The 15,951-nt window shown below is 39.2% G+C and overlaps 1 protein-coding gene and 1 long non-coding RNA gene across 3 annotated transcripts; one reads left to right on the forward strand and one right to left on the reverse strand.

The window, feature by feature from the left end:
- The first annotated feature begins 4,700 nt into the window (after positions 1-4,700).
- LOC307213236 lies at positions 4,701-6,480 on the forward strand. 2 transcript variants are annotated; one of them, XR_013837448.1, is made up of 2 exons: positions 4,701-5,261; positions 6,039-6,480. It is a non-coding gene; the product is annotated as an uncharacterized lncRNA (long non-coding RNA). The 2 variants fall into 2 exon arrangements; XR_013837449.1 differs by having other exon boundaries at positions 4,701-5,236.
- Positions 6,481-7,007: 527 nt separating this feature from the next.
- LOC307213235 (methylmalonyl-CoA mutase, mitochondrial-like) lies at positions 7,008-15,680 on the reverse strand. Its single transcript, XM_079971001.1, has 5 exons — positions 15,327-15,680; positions 14,136-14,267; positions 12,634-12,781; positions 9,221-9,388; positions 7,008-7,459 (listed from the first exon to the last, which is right to left on the reverse strand). Exons 1-5 carry the CDS (start codon positions 15,497-15,499, stop codon positions 7,331-7,333), a joined length of 750 nt encoding a protein of 249 aa, XP_079827127.1. The 5' UTR covers positions 15,500-15,680; the 3' UTR covers positions 7,008-7,330.
- Between the last annotated feature and the right edge of the window lie 271 nt (positions 15,681-15,951).

Consider the following 15,951-nt stretch of genomic DNA (forward strand, 5'->3'; position numbering starts at 1 on the left):
AGTGTTGCTAGAGAACTGTCTCCAGCATATTATGTCAAGAGAGCTGAAATCACAAACCCCACGTCACAACACAATATATAACCCAAGAAACACAAATATATATTTAAAATAACTACAAATCTTCAACGTCAAGACTGGTGGAATAGGAAGGATATCAAGCTTACATCAGAGGGAAGATAATATCCTTCTCTGCCAACAAAGCCAAGCTGAAAAGATTAAAACAATCTAAAAACTTCTTTAAAAAGACTATGGTGCCATATGTCAAATAACCCATCTAATGCTGCATATGAAAGAATACAACTAACATTAGAACTGAATAATATACTAGCTCAAAAAATTGAGTTCAGCCTACTAAGTCTAAGACAAATCTATTGCGAACAGGGTGAAAGACCGACAAAAATTCTAGCTAATCGTCTAAAACAAAAGAAAGCGAACCAAATAATGCCCTTAATAAGAAATGAAAATAACATCGCAGTGACTTCATCAATAGATATCAATAAAGATCTTTTTTAATTCTACAAAAAATTATATGAAGGGCCAGAAAATATATCAGAGATGGAGAACTTCTTTCAAGATATCAAAATACCAACTATTGAGGAAGATAAAAAAGATAAGCTGTCAGCACCCCTAAATATATTAGATATTGAGAATGGTATAGAAACAATGGAGAATGGGAAATCACCTGGACCAGACGGTTTTCCTATGGAATGGTATAAAATATTCAAAAATCTACTAGTTCCCAGACTTCTAGAAGTCTATAAGGAAATAGCTCATAAAGGTATATCCGCTACAACATTCAATGAAGCTTTAATAATGATTATACCAAAACCTAACAAAGACCCTACTAAAGGTGCAAATTATAGACCAATATCATTAATGAATGTGGATGCAAAGATTTTGAATGTAATATTGGCAGCAAAATTACAAAAAGTTATTCAAGACTTGATAGCTAATAATCAAACAGGTTTTATAAAAACAAGACAAGCTACAGATAACATCAGATTAACAATAGATTTGATAAACTTAAACAAAGATGAAGAGGAGTTTATGATATTGCCATTAGATGCAGAAAAGGCTTTTGACAGAATATATAAAGAATTCATAGGGTTTGTGTTACGTAAATTTGGTTTCCCTATAGAATACTGTAATTGGATTAAAATGAAAACAAAAAAAATTCCTTCCAGTAGCACCTTAAAGACCAACTAAGTCAGTTCTTGGTATGAGCTTTCGTGTGCATGCACACTTCTTCAGATACCAAGTGTGCATGCACACGAAAGCTCATACCAAGAACTGACTTAGTTGGTCTTTAAGGTGCTACTGGAAGGAATTTTTTTTGTTTTGACTATGGCAGACCAACACGGCTACCTATCTGTAACTGGATTAAAATGAGTTATAAAACCCCAACGTCTCTAATTGTTACAAATGGAAGAATTTTGAATTTGATTAGTTTAAATCGTTGAGGAACGAAGCAAGGATGTCCTCTTTCTCCATTATTATTTAATCTCTGCCTGGAACCATTAACAAGAGCAATAATTCAGGATGAGCATATCAAGGGTGTAAAACACAACAAAGATAATTACAAAATTGTATTATTTACAGATGATATCCTTTTATTTATTACAAAACCAGAAGATACAATTCCAAAAATTATGGAGAAAATAAAAACCTTTGGCAGAATATCGGGATATTATATAAATTGGACAAAATCAGAGATTTTACCAATTGGGCCAAGGGCTACTTTGTATAGAAACCATCAATTTCGGATGTGCAAAGACTTTATTAAATACTTGGGTATAATGATTTCATCAGATATAGACCAAATTGTACAATTAAATTTGAATCAAATTATAAATGAGATTTCTTTTGATATTGAGAGGTGGGGACCTCTAAACCTCTCCCTTTGGGGAAAGGTTAATGTCCTCAAAATGAATGATGTTCCAAAGCTTTTATACATTCTTAGAGGATTACCAATACATATTGCCAAATTTTACTTCCAAAAAATAAATCAACTATTTAGATTGTGCCTTTTTGGTACAAAGCCACCAAAAATATCACTACATACAATGCAAATTCCAACTAAGGAAGGTGGCTTTGGTCTCCCAAATCTGGAACTACCTGCTGAGTAAGACTAACGAGTGGAGAGCTAGCAGGAATCCCAATTGGGCTACTCTTGAATATAGTTTCTTTGGACCTCTTGTAGGGTGGACTCAACTCGGCTCCAATTTTATGAAATATCCTATTATCCTGGAGACTATTAAAGCACCTATAAAAATTTGGATGAATATAAATATAAATAATAAGGATGACCCCTGTAAACATGAGAAATTAACAATATGGGCCAACCCAAAATTAAAAATTGGAAATCAAGTAATAATTTGGCAAAATTGGATGAAAAAATGTATTTTGACATTGAATCAATTAATTGATGAAAATTTGTGGAATATAAGACCTTGCAAGTAAAGTATGGATTAACCAGTGAAACACAATGGCAATACATCCAATTGAAACATATGTTGGAAAGGCAGTTTGGCCCTGACGCTAAAGCAGCCTCGGAAACACCCATGCTGCTACAAGATTTAATCTCTGCAGCAAAAACAAAAAACTCTACACTTGCACTATATAAAACCCAACTCAACAGGAAGAAATATGATTTAGAATATGATAGACAAAAATGGAGTGAAGAGTTGGGGCTCCAGATAACAAATGACATATGGGAGTCAAGTATAAAATCAACAGAAATAGCCTCTATGGATCTAAGACTAAGACTTATTCAACAGAAAATAATATTTGGAGTCCACTGGACTCCCGCAAAACTATACCAGAAGAAAATAACAAGTGCAGACAACTGCTGGAGATGTGGGAGTAAAAATGCAAACTTAGTACATATGATGATTAAATGCCCGATGATAAGATCATTTTGGTGTGAGGTGAGGATATTTATAGCAAGAGTCATAAAAAGAAATTGTTATTTAGCGGAATTAAATTTAATTCTAAGTTATATTCTGGAAACGTGGGAGATTACAAGGGGTCAAAAAAAAAATAATGGATGTACCGTGCTATATTAGAAGCAAAAAAACTTGTTTTGATGAATTGGAAGAGCCGCAAAAAGATTCCATTGAGCACATGGATTGATAATATGGACAGACTAGCTACATACGAATGAACTGCATGTCGACGCAAATTAAGAATGGATAAATATGAAGAAATCTGGAAGGAATATTTAAGCAATAAGGCGGATAACGGTGGGAAGCAGGGGGAGGAGAGAGAGGCGGGGAAATATTGTTAAAAAGGTGTAGTCCTAGGTATATCAGTGTATCCAAATCTGAATTGTCAAACGGTGTTATTATGGTTTTTGTTGTATGTGTCTTTTGCGATTGCTGTTTGTATTGAAAAAAATGATTAAATAAATTTAAAAAACAACCATTGATGGAGCGTCCTCTGTTGGTGGCTTACTCTTCCAGACTTCCTACAAGGCAGGCAGGAGTTATTGTCAATGCCTAAGCCAGGCATGCCCAAAGTCCATTTTTTCAGGGTCCTAATCCGGTTAAATCTGGCCCCTGTGTCAGTTGATTTCCTCAAGCTCAACAACTTTGGTCAGCCCTTCACTTCATCAAATCTGGACCTCTTTGAAAAAAGTTTGGACATCACTGGCCTAAGCCAATACAACCCACATTGCTGTACTCAATAAAGTTGTGGCCTAAATTTTGCCCATTAACCTTCAGAGTAAAATTCTGTCTCAAGGCGTTCTTCTTATTCTTGGGGGGGTGCGCCGGGGCCTTGATGTGCAACTGAATTCTGTGGGGATAGGGAGCTTAGAGGCGTGAATGCAAAAACCAGTTTGGGGACGTAGATCAGGAGAGGACTAACTGTGAGCCCCATTTCTCACATTCTTCTCTTTCCTTTTTAGGCTTTCAAGACTGCGAAGAGTGATTTCGCGGATGGCCAAAAAAAATAAAGTGTGCCCTCTCCCCGAGTCCTCCCCCCCGCCCCCCGCCTGCCCTCCCGCCTCCCCCTGTGGACCCCTTTTCAAAAGGACCACAAAGGTAAAACCTTTCAGCATATAGTAGTTGATTCCAGTCCCTAAGATTTCTCAGGAAAGGATGAGGCTATTTTGAGCTTTAGATCATCACACCCCATGTGGCTCTTTGTTTCCCTGTAGGCTCCACCGACTTCCTTGCCGCCTCAAGCGAAACAGAAAGAAAGCAATCCTGAAGGTAAGGTCTGTTTCTGTGGATGTGTTCAGAAAGTCTCTCTCTCTGTGTGTAAGAAGCCTCTCTAACTGGCAGCCTTCTCTTCTTTTCCTTTCAGAAGAGCTCATCCTGGAAGACCTGGAGGAAGAGGAGTAAGAGACTGGGCGGCATTGGGGCAGCTTTATCAATCGTTAACAGTTCTTGGCTGTTGTAATGTTTGGCTTTTGTGTCTTTCCTTGAAGGTGAAAGCTTGCGGAGATGAAGATGTAGCTCAGCGTTGTCTTGCTGCCCTCTCAGCAGGCGCGCCCCAGGAACAAGGCCATTTGATAGCCCAGCAGTGCCAGGTATTGGGGGAAATACTGTGCATTTAACCACAGAGTGGTTCAGAGCATCTCTCCAGGGCTTTGACTAACTCCCTGTGGCCCTGCTCTGGCAGCGCATAAGGAATGTGTGTGACTAGAGAGATGGTTTCAATGGTGGCTCAGATTTAAAAGGCATTCAGCTGTCTCTCAGCCTGATTTCCTTCACTGAGGGGCAAAGGGGTGGGGATTATGAAGCTAGATCATCACTCTGAGTTCTTTGCAGGAAAACCAGGAGAAAAAGACAACAAATTTATAAATAAAACACGAATAAATATCTAAGGGCGGAGGGAAGCCAGAAGCAGCCATAACACATATTTTGCTCCTTTATATTCTCAGATGGGGCGCTGCTGAGAGTGCTGCATGAGCCAGTGTTGTGCTTAGTTTGTACTAGAAATTGGCTTTTAGTAGTGTAGCTCCAGCCCTCTGGAATCCGTTCCCAGCTGGAATTAGACAGGTGCCTAGCATCATAATGTTTACGTGTCTTCTTGAAGATGTTTTATTTAGGAAAGCTCTCCCTAATGTATAACCCAGTAAGTCATCTGTAGGATCTGTACCATTCTGCCAGCAATTACCATCACCATCTGTTACTTGGGTATAGCTTGGAAGGTTCATAAAACCTCTCATGAGATGCATAACTTCAACAGGACTTCAAATGCAGCAAAGCTGGAAAGGAAATTGACATTGGTGGGTATGTGGTGTTGTGAGCAGAGTATTTTTGTATTTTAAAGAGCAATAGGAACACAGTGTTCCTTTGACTCAGACATTGATTCTGTCCCTACAGATTGAAAATTATTGTCAAAATATTGGGGAAATGCCAAAGCACTTATGGATGCTGTGGACTGGGCTATTTGTGTGTTTGCCTTCATGTATGGTTTGTGTTCCATTTGAGTTGCAGACATTGAGTAACTCCTCTGTTTTTCAGTTGTTAGATTCATTGGTATGAAAGCTTATTGTATTAATGCGAAATAATATTAATATTCAAAATATTTATACCCCACCCATCTGGTTGGGTTTTCGCAGCCACATACATACTGGGGACTAACTTAATGATGAACCTGTAAGACTCTCAGATCTTGCAATACATGGGCTCATAGAGGAACCATGTGGTATATATATTGCTATTGTATGAGATGTTGAGGTCCTGCCATATTTTCTTCTATAGGACTATAATTTGAAACAGGTGACATTCCATTATGATGTAAAGCATATGATAAACACAAAGGATGCTGTTCTTAATTTCTTATCCTGATCTTGTGTTATTTTTTACCACTAGAGGGCTGCTGTACTGCAGAGAATACTGCTTTTGGGTCTTAGGATAAAATGAATGGACAGCCTAAAATAAAAGCAAGAGCCAATTGTTTAAATATCTCTTAAATGTTGAAGCACTAATCCTTCATTTCTCTCTCACCGATTTGAAATAACAGATAGAGAAGGAGAAAATATAAAAAGCCAGCCAGTAACTAATTATAAGTGGTTGTTTTGACAGATGGCTGTACTGATCAGTGTGGGATTCTTCAGCGCATGGACACCATATGCCGCAGTCAGCTTCTGGTCAATATTTCACTCCAGTGAATCCAGTGAATGTTGCCATGTCTTTTTGCTAAACCCTCAACAGCCTACAACCCTTTTCATTTACTATACTTTCAGCAAAACTTAAGTGCCTCCAGTGCTGCTGTAGTCAGAAAGTTTACTTTGGCACCAAGCATACCACCAATTGCCATGTGTCAGTGATTTGGCCAGGAAGGGATAACGCGCGCATTTCTTCATTCAGAAAGACAGACAGTGGAGAAGTTCCAAATCCATCCGCTGCAGCTGCAGAAGTCTTATTCGAAAACGTTGCTCCAAAGTCCAGATCATGAAATCTCCCAGGGAAACACTGCAAGGGCAGTAATTCCTAGGAAGTTTATAATAAACTGCTTGCAGGATAATTCTGAGGTCTCTGTTTTTTTAAAAAAGACCTGCCAGCAAGAAATGAGGAATCTCAAGGAATTTTGAACACATGGATTAAATTAGAATTTGCTATATTGATAGCTGGTAGAGGAGGTATTTATGCAATTAAAAGAGATTGTAATGTTAGTGAACTTGGCATTTGATTTTGTGCTTTTGTTGGACTGTATGGGATGCTGAGCTCAGGTGTCAATGATGGAGTCTCAAGAGGCATAGGCGTCTTAAAGAATAAGAAAAGACCTTTGCTTAACGGGCTGTTAACACCTCCCTATTCAATACTTCTATTAAGGCTGTTGAGCTAGAACATTACAAAAAATGGACTTTTCATAAAAGGGTGGCTCTACTCGTTTTGTGCATGTCATCTCAGTAAAGGATTCGTGAGGTCACAGAACTACCAGGGGTAGGAAATGGATATTTGTCAATCTGACAAGCAAACAAAGCTAGGGCAACGAGACTGGACCGAAAGGGCAAGAGGCATGTGAACAAACAGTATGAAACAGCAGGACAAAATTTCACCACCTTTCTCTATCAGTAACATTTATTTTAAATTGTAATTTGCATTTCCAAAGATCTGAAGTGTATTTCAGATATAATGAAGTCTTATATGCAAAATTTTAAAATTTACTCATTTCATTTAGATTCTTTGATAGATTTTGCATACATATGTAATAATACTGCAGATAATTTCCCACTTTCTTAGAAAGCATAAAGCAACACCAGACATTGTAGATGATTTCGCATCAGTTCCTTCTTTTTATCAACAGATCACAATGCATCAACACAAAGTATAAGATTCACCATGAGTTACAAAGTTTGTTATGAGACAGAAGTTTACACAGATTGCTGCCTATTATCCAAGCATTTCTCAATATCTTCAAGAACTTGGACAGCTGCCTTTGGGATTCGGGTTCCAGGGCCAAATATATTGGAAACACCAGAGTCATACAAGAAGTCATAATCCTGTGCAGGAGAAAAACAGACATAAAACATGCATGCAAACTTTGTAAAGTAAAATTCTGCAGAACACATGCTAAAAGAGCAGGGTTTAGCGATGGCAAGTGAGGAGGTAGCGCACATGGAGAAGGGAAAATAACTTAGTACAGTCGTACATCGGAAGTCAAACAGAATCCATTCCAGAAGTCTGTTCAACTTCCAAAACGTTCAACTTCCAATGCGCAGCTTCTGATTGGCTGCAGGAAGCTCCTACAGCCAAGTGGAAGCACTGTCGGATGTTCGGCTTCCAAAAGAACGTTCAAAAACTGGAACACTCACTTCTGGTTTTTGATCATTTGGGAGCCAGAACATTCGACTCCCAAGCCATTTGGGAGCCGAGGTACGACTGTATGCTAGCTATGGGGAAAAGCAGTGATGCTGTCACCTGTGCAAACTCTGCCATGTGTGCAAAGTCCTAGTGACTACAGGTTCAAGCAATCTCTGCTCTAGGTGTTATCCTATCTAACATAAAGAATGAAATCATCAAAAGTGGTGAACATTTTCACCTCAGCTCCAAGACAACCAGAGACTTGTGGCTCTATACAAATCTTTTGCCAGGTTTAACAATTACCATATACCAAGCTCAAGAGATTCGAAGCAGAAAAGCAAATTCTACCCCACTCCACTCTCCATTTCCCCCTCCAGCCCTTTCTTCCCTTCTTCCTAACTGTTTAAACCAATTCATGAACCAAGAACTTCTACATTGACCACTAATAATGAAACATATGTTCTGGATATTTTCCCACATTTATTATGCTATTTTTGTGATATACAAATGACATAAGAAAACTTGGTACAGTATACAGTGTACCTCTAGTTACGAACTTCATTCGTTCCGGAGGTCCGTTCTTAACCTGAAACTGTCCTTAACTAGAGGCGTGCTTTCGCTAATGGGGCTTCTTGCTGCTGTGCCAGCACACAATTTCCATTCTCATCCTGGGGCAAAGTTCTCAACTTGAGGTAACTCCACATTAGCGGAGTTTGTAACCTGAAGCGTTTGTAACTCGAGGTACCACTATACTCATTTGTATAACATTATTTTTGTTTATAACGCCCCACCACCCCCTGGGAAAAAACAAAATTCTGGAAGAAGAAAAAATTATATACCGTATTTTCCGCTCTATAAGACATACCAGACCACAAGACGCACCTAGTTTTTGGAGCAGGAAAACAAGAAAAAAAAAATTCTGAATCTCAGAAGCCAGAACAGCAAGAGGGATCACTGCGCAGTGAAAGCAGCAATCCCTCTTGTTGTTCTGGCTACTGTGATAGCTGCACAGCCTGCATTCGCTCCATAAGACGCACACACATTTCCCCTTACTTTTTAGGAGGAAAAAAGTGAGTCTTATAGAGCAAAAAATACGGTATATTCTATGTCAGTAAAGGAAACTAGTCCCTTTTTTCTTCATTTCTTAAAATGTTTATGAATATTTTTAACTTTAAAAAGTGATTTTTAAATTATTTGATTATATTGGCAGTTTTAGAAAGCTTTTAGGAGGCTGCTTTTCAACTGCGTTGTTCTGTGACCCTAAACCTGTAAACTACAACGCTTTCCAAAATTTGCTGAAGGATTTCCACATTTCAATAGCTAGGTGTTATTTGAAAAGCCTTTCAATGGTGTTCATTTGCCTGGAGGAGGAGGAGGAGGAAGTAGATGGAGACCCCACCTCACTGGGAACAATTTAATCATCTCACAAGAAGCCATCTTGTGATGGTGGTGCGCAGTACCTGGGGAGGGATGACTCCTCCACACATGACGAGAATGTCTGGGCGGCCAAGGGCATGCAGCTCTTTGAGGAGTTCAGGAACAAGAGTTTTGTGGCCAGCAGCCAAGGTGCTCACCCCCACGCAATGCACATCCGCATCTACCGCCTGCTGGGCCACTTCACGGGGTGTCTAGGAAGAGAAAGCAAAGGAAGTGTCAAACAATATGGGAAAGAAGAATGCATAAAACCTAACACTGCATGCAGACCCAGGCTTCTTTTTTCATAGAGAAGAGCGACAAGAAAACACTAGGCACCAGCATGCACCGCTGAGGCTGCTACTGGCATTGAGGTTAGACAATACAGTGGTACCTCGGGTTACATACACTTCAGGTTGCAGACTCCGCTAACCCAGAAACAGTACCTCGGGTTAAGAACTTTGCTTCAGGATGAGAACAGAAATCGCTTGGCGGTGACGCGGCGGCAGTGGGAGGCCCCATTAGCTAAAGTGGTGCTTCAGGTTAAGAGCAGTTTCAGGTTAAGAACAGACCTCCGGAACGAATTAAGTACTTTTTTTTTTTTTTATAAATATTTATTGAGATTTTTTTAAAATACAAAATGCAAAAATAATAAACAATATAACATGGATCATAACACATTTTTCAGAACTTCTTTGGACTCCCTCGCATCTCCCACTCCCACTTACATCGTTGTAATTTTTTTCCAGCAATTTATCATCTTGTTTATATTCTTAAATTTTATTCAGTTAATTTAATCTATTCTCCACAAGTTTATGTTTCCCTCAATCTCACTTATCGTCAAGTTCAATCTAATTCAGTGGTAGGCGGTTATTTATGATCTAGCATCCTTCTTAGCATTCAACCAAATTACAATACTTTTGTAGATAAATCTTGAATTTCTTCCAATCTGCTTCAACCCTCTCTTCTCCCAGGTCTCGGATTCTGCCAGTCATCTCGGCCAGTTGCATATAGTCCATCAGCTGCATCTGCCATTCTTCCAGTGTGGGTAGATCTTGAGTTTTCCAGCTCTTGGCAATGAGTATCCTTGCTGCCGTTGTTGCATACATAAAAAATGTTCGGTCCTTCTTTAACACCTTCTGGCCGACAATGCCCAGAAGGAAGGCCTCTGGTTTCTTAGTAAAGGTATACTTAAATACCTTTTTCAACTCATTATAAATCATTTCCCAGAAGGCCTTCACTCTAGGGCAAGTCCACCAGAGGTGAAAGAATGTTCCTTCATGTTCTTTACATTTCCAACATTTATTATCAGACAAATGGTATATTTTGGCAAGTTTAACTGGGGTCATGTACCATCTATATATCATTTTCATTACATTTTCCTTCAAAGCATTGCATGCAGTGAAGTTCAGCCCAGTGGTCCACAACCTTTCCCAGTCCTCAAACATAATATTATGCCCAATATCCTGAGCCCACTTTATCATAACCGATTTAACCATTTCGTCTTGTGTATTCCATTTCAGCAGCAAGTTATACATTCTTGATAAAACCTTAGTTTTTGGCTCTAACAATTCTGTTTCCAACTTCGATTTCTCCACCTGGAACCCTAGCTTTTTGTCATTTTTAAAAACTTCTTTAATCTGAGCGTAATGTAACCAGTCTCGCACTTTATCCTTCATTTTCTCCAAACTCTGCAATTTCCAATTGTCTCCATCTTTTTCTAATATTTCCCAATATTTTGGCCAGTTGGCCTCCATATTGAGTCTTTTTCGGGCCTTAGCTTCCAGAGGTGAAAGCCACCTCGGAGTTTTATTTTCCAATAAGTCTTTGTATTTTGTCCAGACTTTAAAAACTGCTTTCCTGACAATATGGTTCTTAAAGACCTTATTAATCTTAACCTTATCGTACCATAGATATGCATGCCAACCAAAGGCATTATTAAACCCTTCCAAGTCCAATACGTCAGTGTCCTCAAGAAGTAGCCAGTCTTTTAGCCAGCAAAAGGCTGCGGCTTCATAATACAACTTTAGGTCTGGCAGGGCAAAGCCCCCTCTTTCTTTCGCATCAGTTAGTATCTTAAACTTAATTCTGGGCTTTTTGCCCTGCCAGACAAATCTAGATATATCTCTCTGCCACTTCCGGAAACACTCTGTCTTGTCCACAATCTGCAATGTTTGAAACAAAAACAACATCTTTGGCAATACATTCATCTTAACAGCAGCGATTCGGCCTAACAAAGAAAGCTTCAATTTTGTCCAGCTATCCAAATCTCTCTTAATTTCAGACCAACATTTTTCATAATTATCCTTAAATAGACTCAGATTTTTTGCTGTTATGTTTACCCCTAGGTACTTTACTTTTTTAACCACAGTTAGTTCCGTTTCTCTCTGAAACTGTTCCGACTCTACATCTGTCAAATTTTTCCCCAACACCTTAGTTTTCTGTTTATTTAGTTTAAATCCTGCCACCCGACCAAAATCTTGAATCAGTTGTAATACTCTTTTTGTACTAGATTCTGGCTCCTGCAGGGTCAAAACTAGGTCATCTGCAAAAGCTTTAAGTTTATATTGTTTCACTCCGACCTGAATCCCTTCCACCAACCGGTCCCCTCTAATCATATTCAAGAGCACCTCCAGAACTGATATAAATAACAAAGGGGAAATCGGGCAGCCTTGTCGTGTTCCTTTTTCAATTTTAAACTCTTCAGTGACCACATTGTTTACTATCAATTTAGCCTTTTGTTCTGAATATATTGCATCAATCCCATTCTCAAAACCCCGACCCACTCCCATTTCTTTTAAATTTCCCTTCATAAATTTCCAAGAGATATTATCAAAGGCCTTCTCCGCATCTATAAAGATTAACACTGCTTTTGTATTTATATCAATTTGCAAAAGTTCCAAAATGTCAATAATGTTCCTTGTATTAGCAAACATGTGTCTACCTGGGAGAAAGCCTGCCTGATCTTTATGAATTACTTCATTTAGAACTTTTTTAAATCTACTTGCCAAAACATCTGCAAAGATTTTGTAATCCACATTTAAAAGGGAGATGGGACGGTAGTTCTTAAGTTGTGTCTTTTCAGCTTCCGATTTTGGTATCAATGTGATGAAAGCTTCCTTCCACGATTCCGGCGCCCTCCTCCCCTCCATAATTTCATTGCTAACCTCCATCAGTGGTTGAATCAAATGGTCTTTTAATATCTTATAATACTTGGAGGTTAGCCCGTCTGGCCCTGCGGAACGAATTAAGTACTTAACCCGAGGTACCCAGAAAGTAGAGTACAGAGAGGAACATAACCACCTAACCCACTGCATCTTCCAACTTGGGAACCTGTAAAATCATCCCAGTACAACATATTCTGGTTGTTACCTTTGGTGTGAACAGGAAATTGAAACAATAGCTGCATGTATTTTTTTAAAACAAACGAATAAAAATTTGAATGGAAGAGATTAAATACCTGGAAGAGTGGGCCTATATCCACATCAAACCCTAGGTCAGCAAATCCCGTAGCAATCACTTTGGCTCCTCTGTCATGGCCATCTTGGCCCATTTTTGCAACAAGAAGACGTGGTCTCCGACCTTCACGTTCCACAAACTTGTTAACTCTGAATTTAGAATTTGCATTTTTAAGGGTATCTTGACAGCTGTGACTACCACAAAAAGTCTTCTATTTTTAAAGATTTATCTATATTCTTTTGAATTCTATTAGTAGTATGGACTTTTATGTGTATATGGAAATTTTATAATCTCTCTCATTTACCTTCCTTTTGGTAATGATGAGATTGAATCAAATCAGGAACAACAGGAAAAACAGGGAATACATTCAAATAACACAAAAAGATTCTAGTAACTCCTAATATAATAGATGCAAAATTATGCTGAGCTTGCTTTATTTATTTCATAAAAGCAATAAAATTAGCAGTAAAAAGAACTAAAAACAACCTTTTCAAAACATTGAAAAAATAAAATCAGTGATACGCTAAACACAGATTAAAACACACACCACTATTCTCTTGGGTAGGTCTCTCAAAACAAGCATGTTTTTACCAAACAGAGTAACAGAGGTGCTTGCCTGATGTCACTAGGAAAGGAGTTCTCAAATGTAGATGTGGCTACACTGAAGGATATTATTATTAACAAGTATTATGTGGTACCCGTAACCATGTCAGTTCTGCAGAATGAAGTGGCTGAGTGGGAAAATATCGGTTAAAGCAACCTTGCAGGTGAACTGGTCCCAAGGTGTTAAGGGCTTTATATACTACTGGTAACACCTTGAACGCAGCCTGGTATTTTATCAGGTTCTCATCATCAACAGCCTTAAATTAAAGGCGATGAGTTTATTTTGTTAAATGTCTAGTTTACAATACTTCCCATAACCAATTAAGAAATACAGCGAATTTGCAGAACGGATACAACAAACCTGAATAACAAACATAACTTGCATAGTAAGGTTGAAAACCCAGCATTAACAAAACAAAATCAAGCCATTTTAGCCACATGCAAAGAGGTAATAGCTTTAAGGTAATTGTTTGACTTTATAAAATTTGGAAGAACATTTATTAAGTAAAAATGGTTGGCTTATAAAGGGGATAAAATAATGTAATCCCCCAATTAAAAATGGAGAAGATAAAAGAAATGCAGAAATTACAGAGGGCAGTATCAAATGAATACTTCCCATCAGTGCTAGGATTTCTGCCTGTGAGATAGGCTTCCCTCCTCTGCCTCTTGTGCCCCCCTTAATCTGCTCTGGAGGGAAGGGGGCACAGCTGACAGGAACTAGCATTAGTGCAGTAAATTTGAGAAGTGTAAGAAATTCTGTGAAATACAAACTACTGTATAGTTTAAATACTCTAAAACTTTGGAAGTGAGATGGGACACACATTCGTAGCATGCAAAAATTTGTAAGCCTGATAGCACACCATCTGATTTAATCCATTCCATAGAAACAGCACACCTTACCTGTTGATTGCTTGAGCAATTTCGTCACTCTCCCCAAACTCCTGACGGTAAGCTCCACTCACCATGCGGTCACTGGCTTTGTGTTCACCAAACACCTTTTTCATTGCATCCGTTATTTCACCAACTGTACATCTGCAAAAATGTATGCAGCCCAAACATTAAGGTTGGGTAAACACACCTCAACAGAAAGAAATAAAAACTCAGCACCTATTTTAATGGCACTTGTCACAAGAGTTTCATATTACAGTAATTTAAGCACAGCAAACTTAATCTCAACTTTCCCCAATTCCGCAATATTGGAAGTTTAAAAAGGTTAGGGACCCCTGACAGTTAAGTCCAGTTGCAGACGACTCTGGGGTTGCGGCGCTCATCTTGCTTTACTGGCCGAGGGAGCCAGCGTTTGTCCGCAGGCAGTTTTTCTGGGTTATGTGACCAGCATGACTAAGCCTCTTCTGGCGAACCAGAGCAGCGCACAGAAACGCTGTTTATCTTCCCGCCGGAGTGGTACCTATTTATCTACTTGCACTTTGACGTTCTTTCAAACTGCTAGGTTGGCAGGAGCTGGGACCGAGCAATGGAAGCTCACCCCGTCGCGGGAATTCGAACTGCTGACCTTCCAATCAGCAAGCCCTAGGCTCTGTGGTTTACACTACAGCGCCACCTTCGTCCCCTATCGGAAGTTAGAATGGTGTATTAATGTGCAGTAGAGCTACGTTAAACGTTCCTAGGAGACACCTCACTTGGACCGAAAGTTAAGCCCATACAATGGGGCTTGTGGACCCTGACTTCCCAGTCATCCTTCCCACAGCAGTCTTGAAAATGCTCCACTGAGAATATAAACGAGCAAATTATGTGTTATGGCTGCTTCTGGCTTCCCTCCTCCCTTAGATATTTATTCGCGTTTTATTTATTTAAAAATTGGTTGCCTTTTTCTCCTGGTTTTCCTGCAAAGAACTCAGAGTGATGATCTAGCTTCATAATCCCCACCGCTTTGCCCCTCAGTGAAGGAAATCAGGCTGAGAGACAGCTGAATGCCTTTTAAATCTGAGCCTTTCCACCATTGAAAACATCCCTCTAGTCACACACATTCCTTATGCGCTGCCAGAGCAGGGCCACAGGGAGTTAGTCAGAGCCTGGGAGAGATACTCTGAACTACCCTTTGGTTAAATGCACAGTATTTTCCCCCAATACCTTGCACGTGCTGCTTCCACTGCTAGGCCCAGCAAATTGCCTTGGCCCGTGGCGGCGCATTCTGACAGGGCAGCAAGACAACGCTGAGCCACAACTTCATCTCTGCAAGCTTTCACCTTCAAGGAAAGACACAAAAGCAAAACTTTACAACAGCCAAGAACTGTTTGCAGCATAATTCTATAGGGCTCCCTGGTTCTGCTTAAGTTGTTCCTTTTATACAATTTGTGCTGTTTTTATATTGCAAGCCACACAGAGAGCTTTGGTTATAGGGTGGGATATAAATAATCAAAGTAAATGAGTAAGTAAGTAATAAAGACTGTTTTGTAAAAAAGAGTTTGAAGAGGACTCATGTAATCAATATTTATTAGATTACCAACTTCAATATTTAATAGATTACCAACTTCAATATTTAATAGATTACCAACTTCAATAAGACCTATCTCAGTACATCTCCTTGGTGCCAACAGTTTATCTATCTTGCCATAAATGTCACTCCTGAAACTTAAAGGAAATATCACTCATTGCCTTTGATATAATGCAAACAGATACGCTCCGAAGCCCCCAAATAGGAAACCCTCACAGAGATACAGATTCACTTGTTTGCGTCTAAGAGGTTCTCAATCAG

This window comes from Podarcis cretensis (genome assembly GCF_951804945.1).
Source record: "Podarcis cretensis genome assembly, chromosome: 3".
NCBI lineage: Eukaryota > Metazoa > Chordata > Lepidosauria > Squamata > Lacertidae > Podarcis > Podarcis cretensis.

What these genes read in the sequence shown, in the direction of transcription:
- LOC307213235 (XM_079971001.1), bottom strand. Translation starts at nt 15,499, where the DNA reads ATGCTGCAAACAGTTCTTGGCTGTTGTAAAGTTTTGCTTTTGTGTCTT. An exon ending in GTGGAAGCAGCACGTGCAAG is followed by an intron (nt 14,268 to 15,326) that starts GTATTGGGGGAA and finishes ACATTTTTGCAG; the next exon opens with ATGTACAGTTGGTGAAATAA. An exon ending in ATATAGGCCCACTCTTCCAG is followed by an intron (nt 9,389 to 12,633) that starts GTATTTAATCTC and finishes TTCTCTTCCTAG; the next exon opens with ACACCCCGTGAAGTGGCCCA.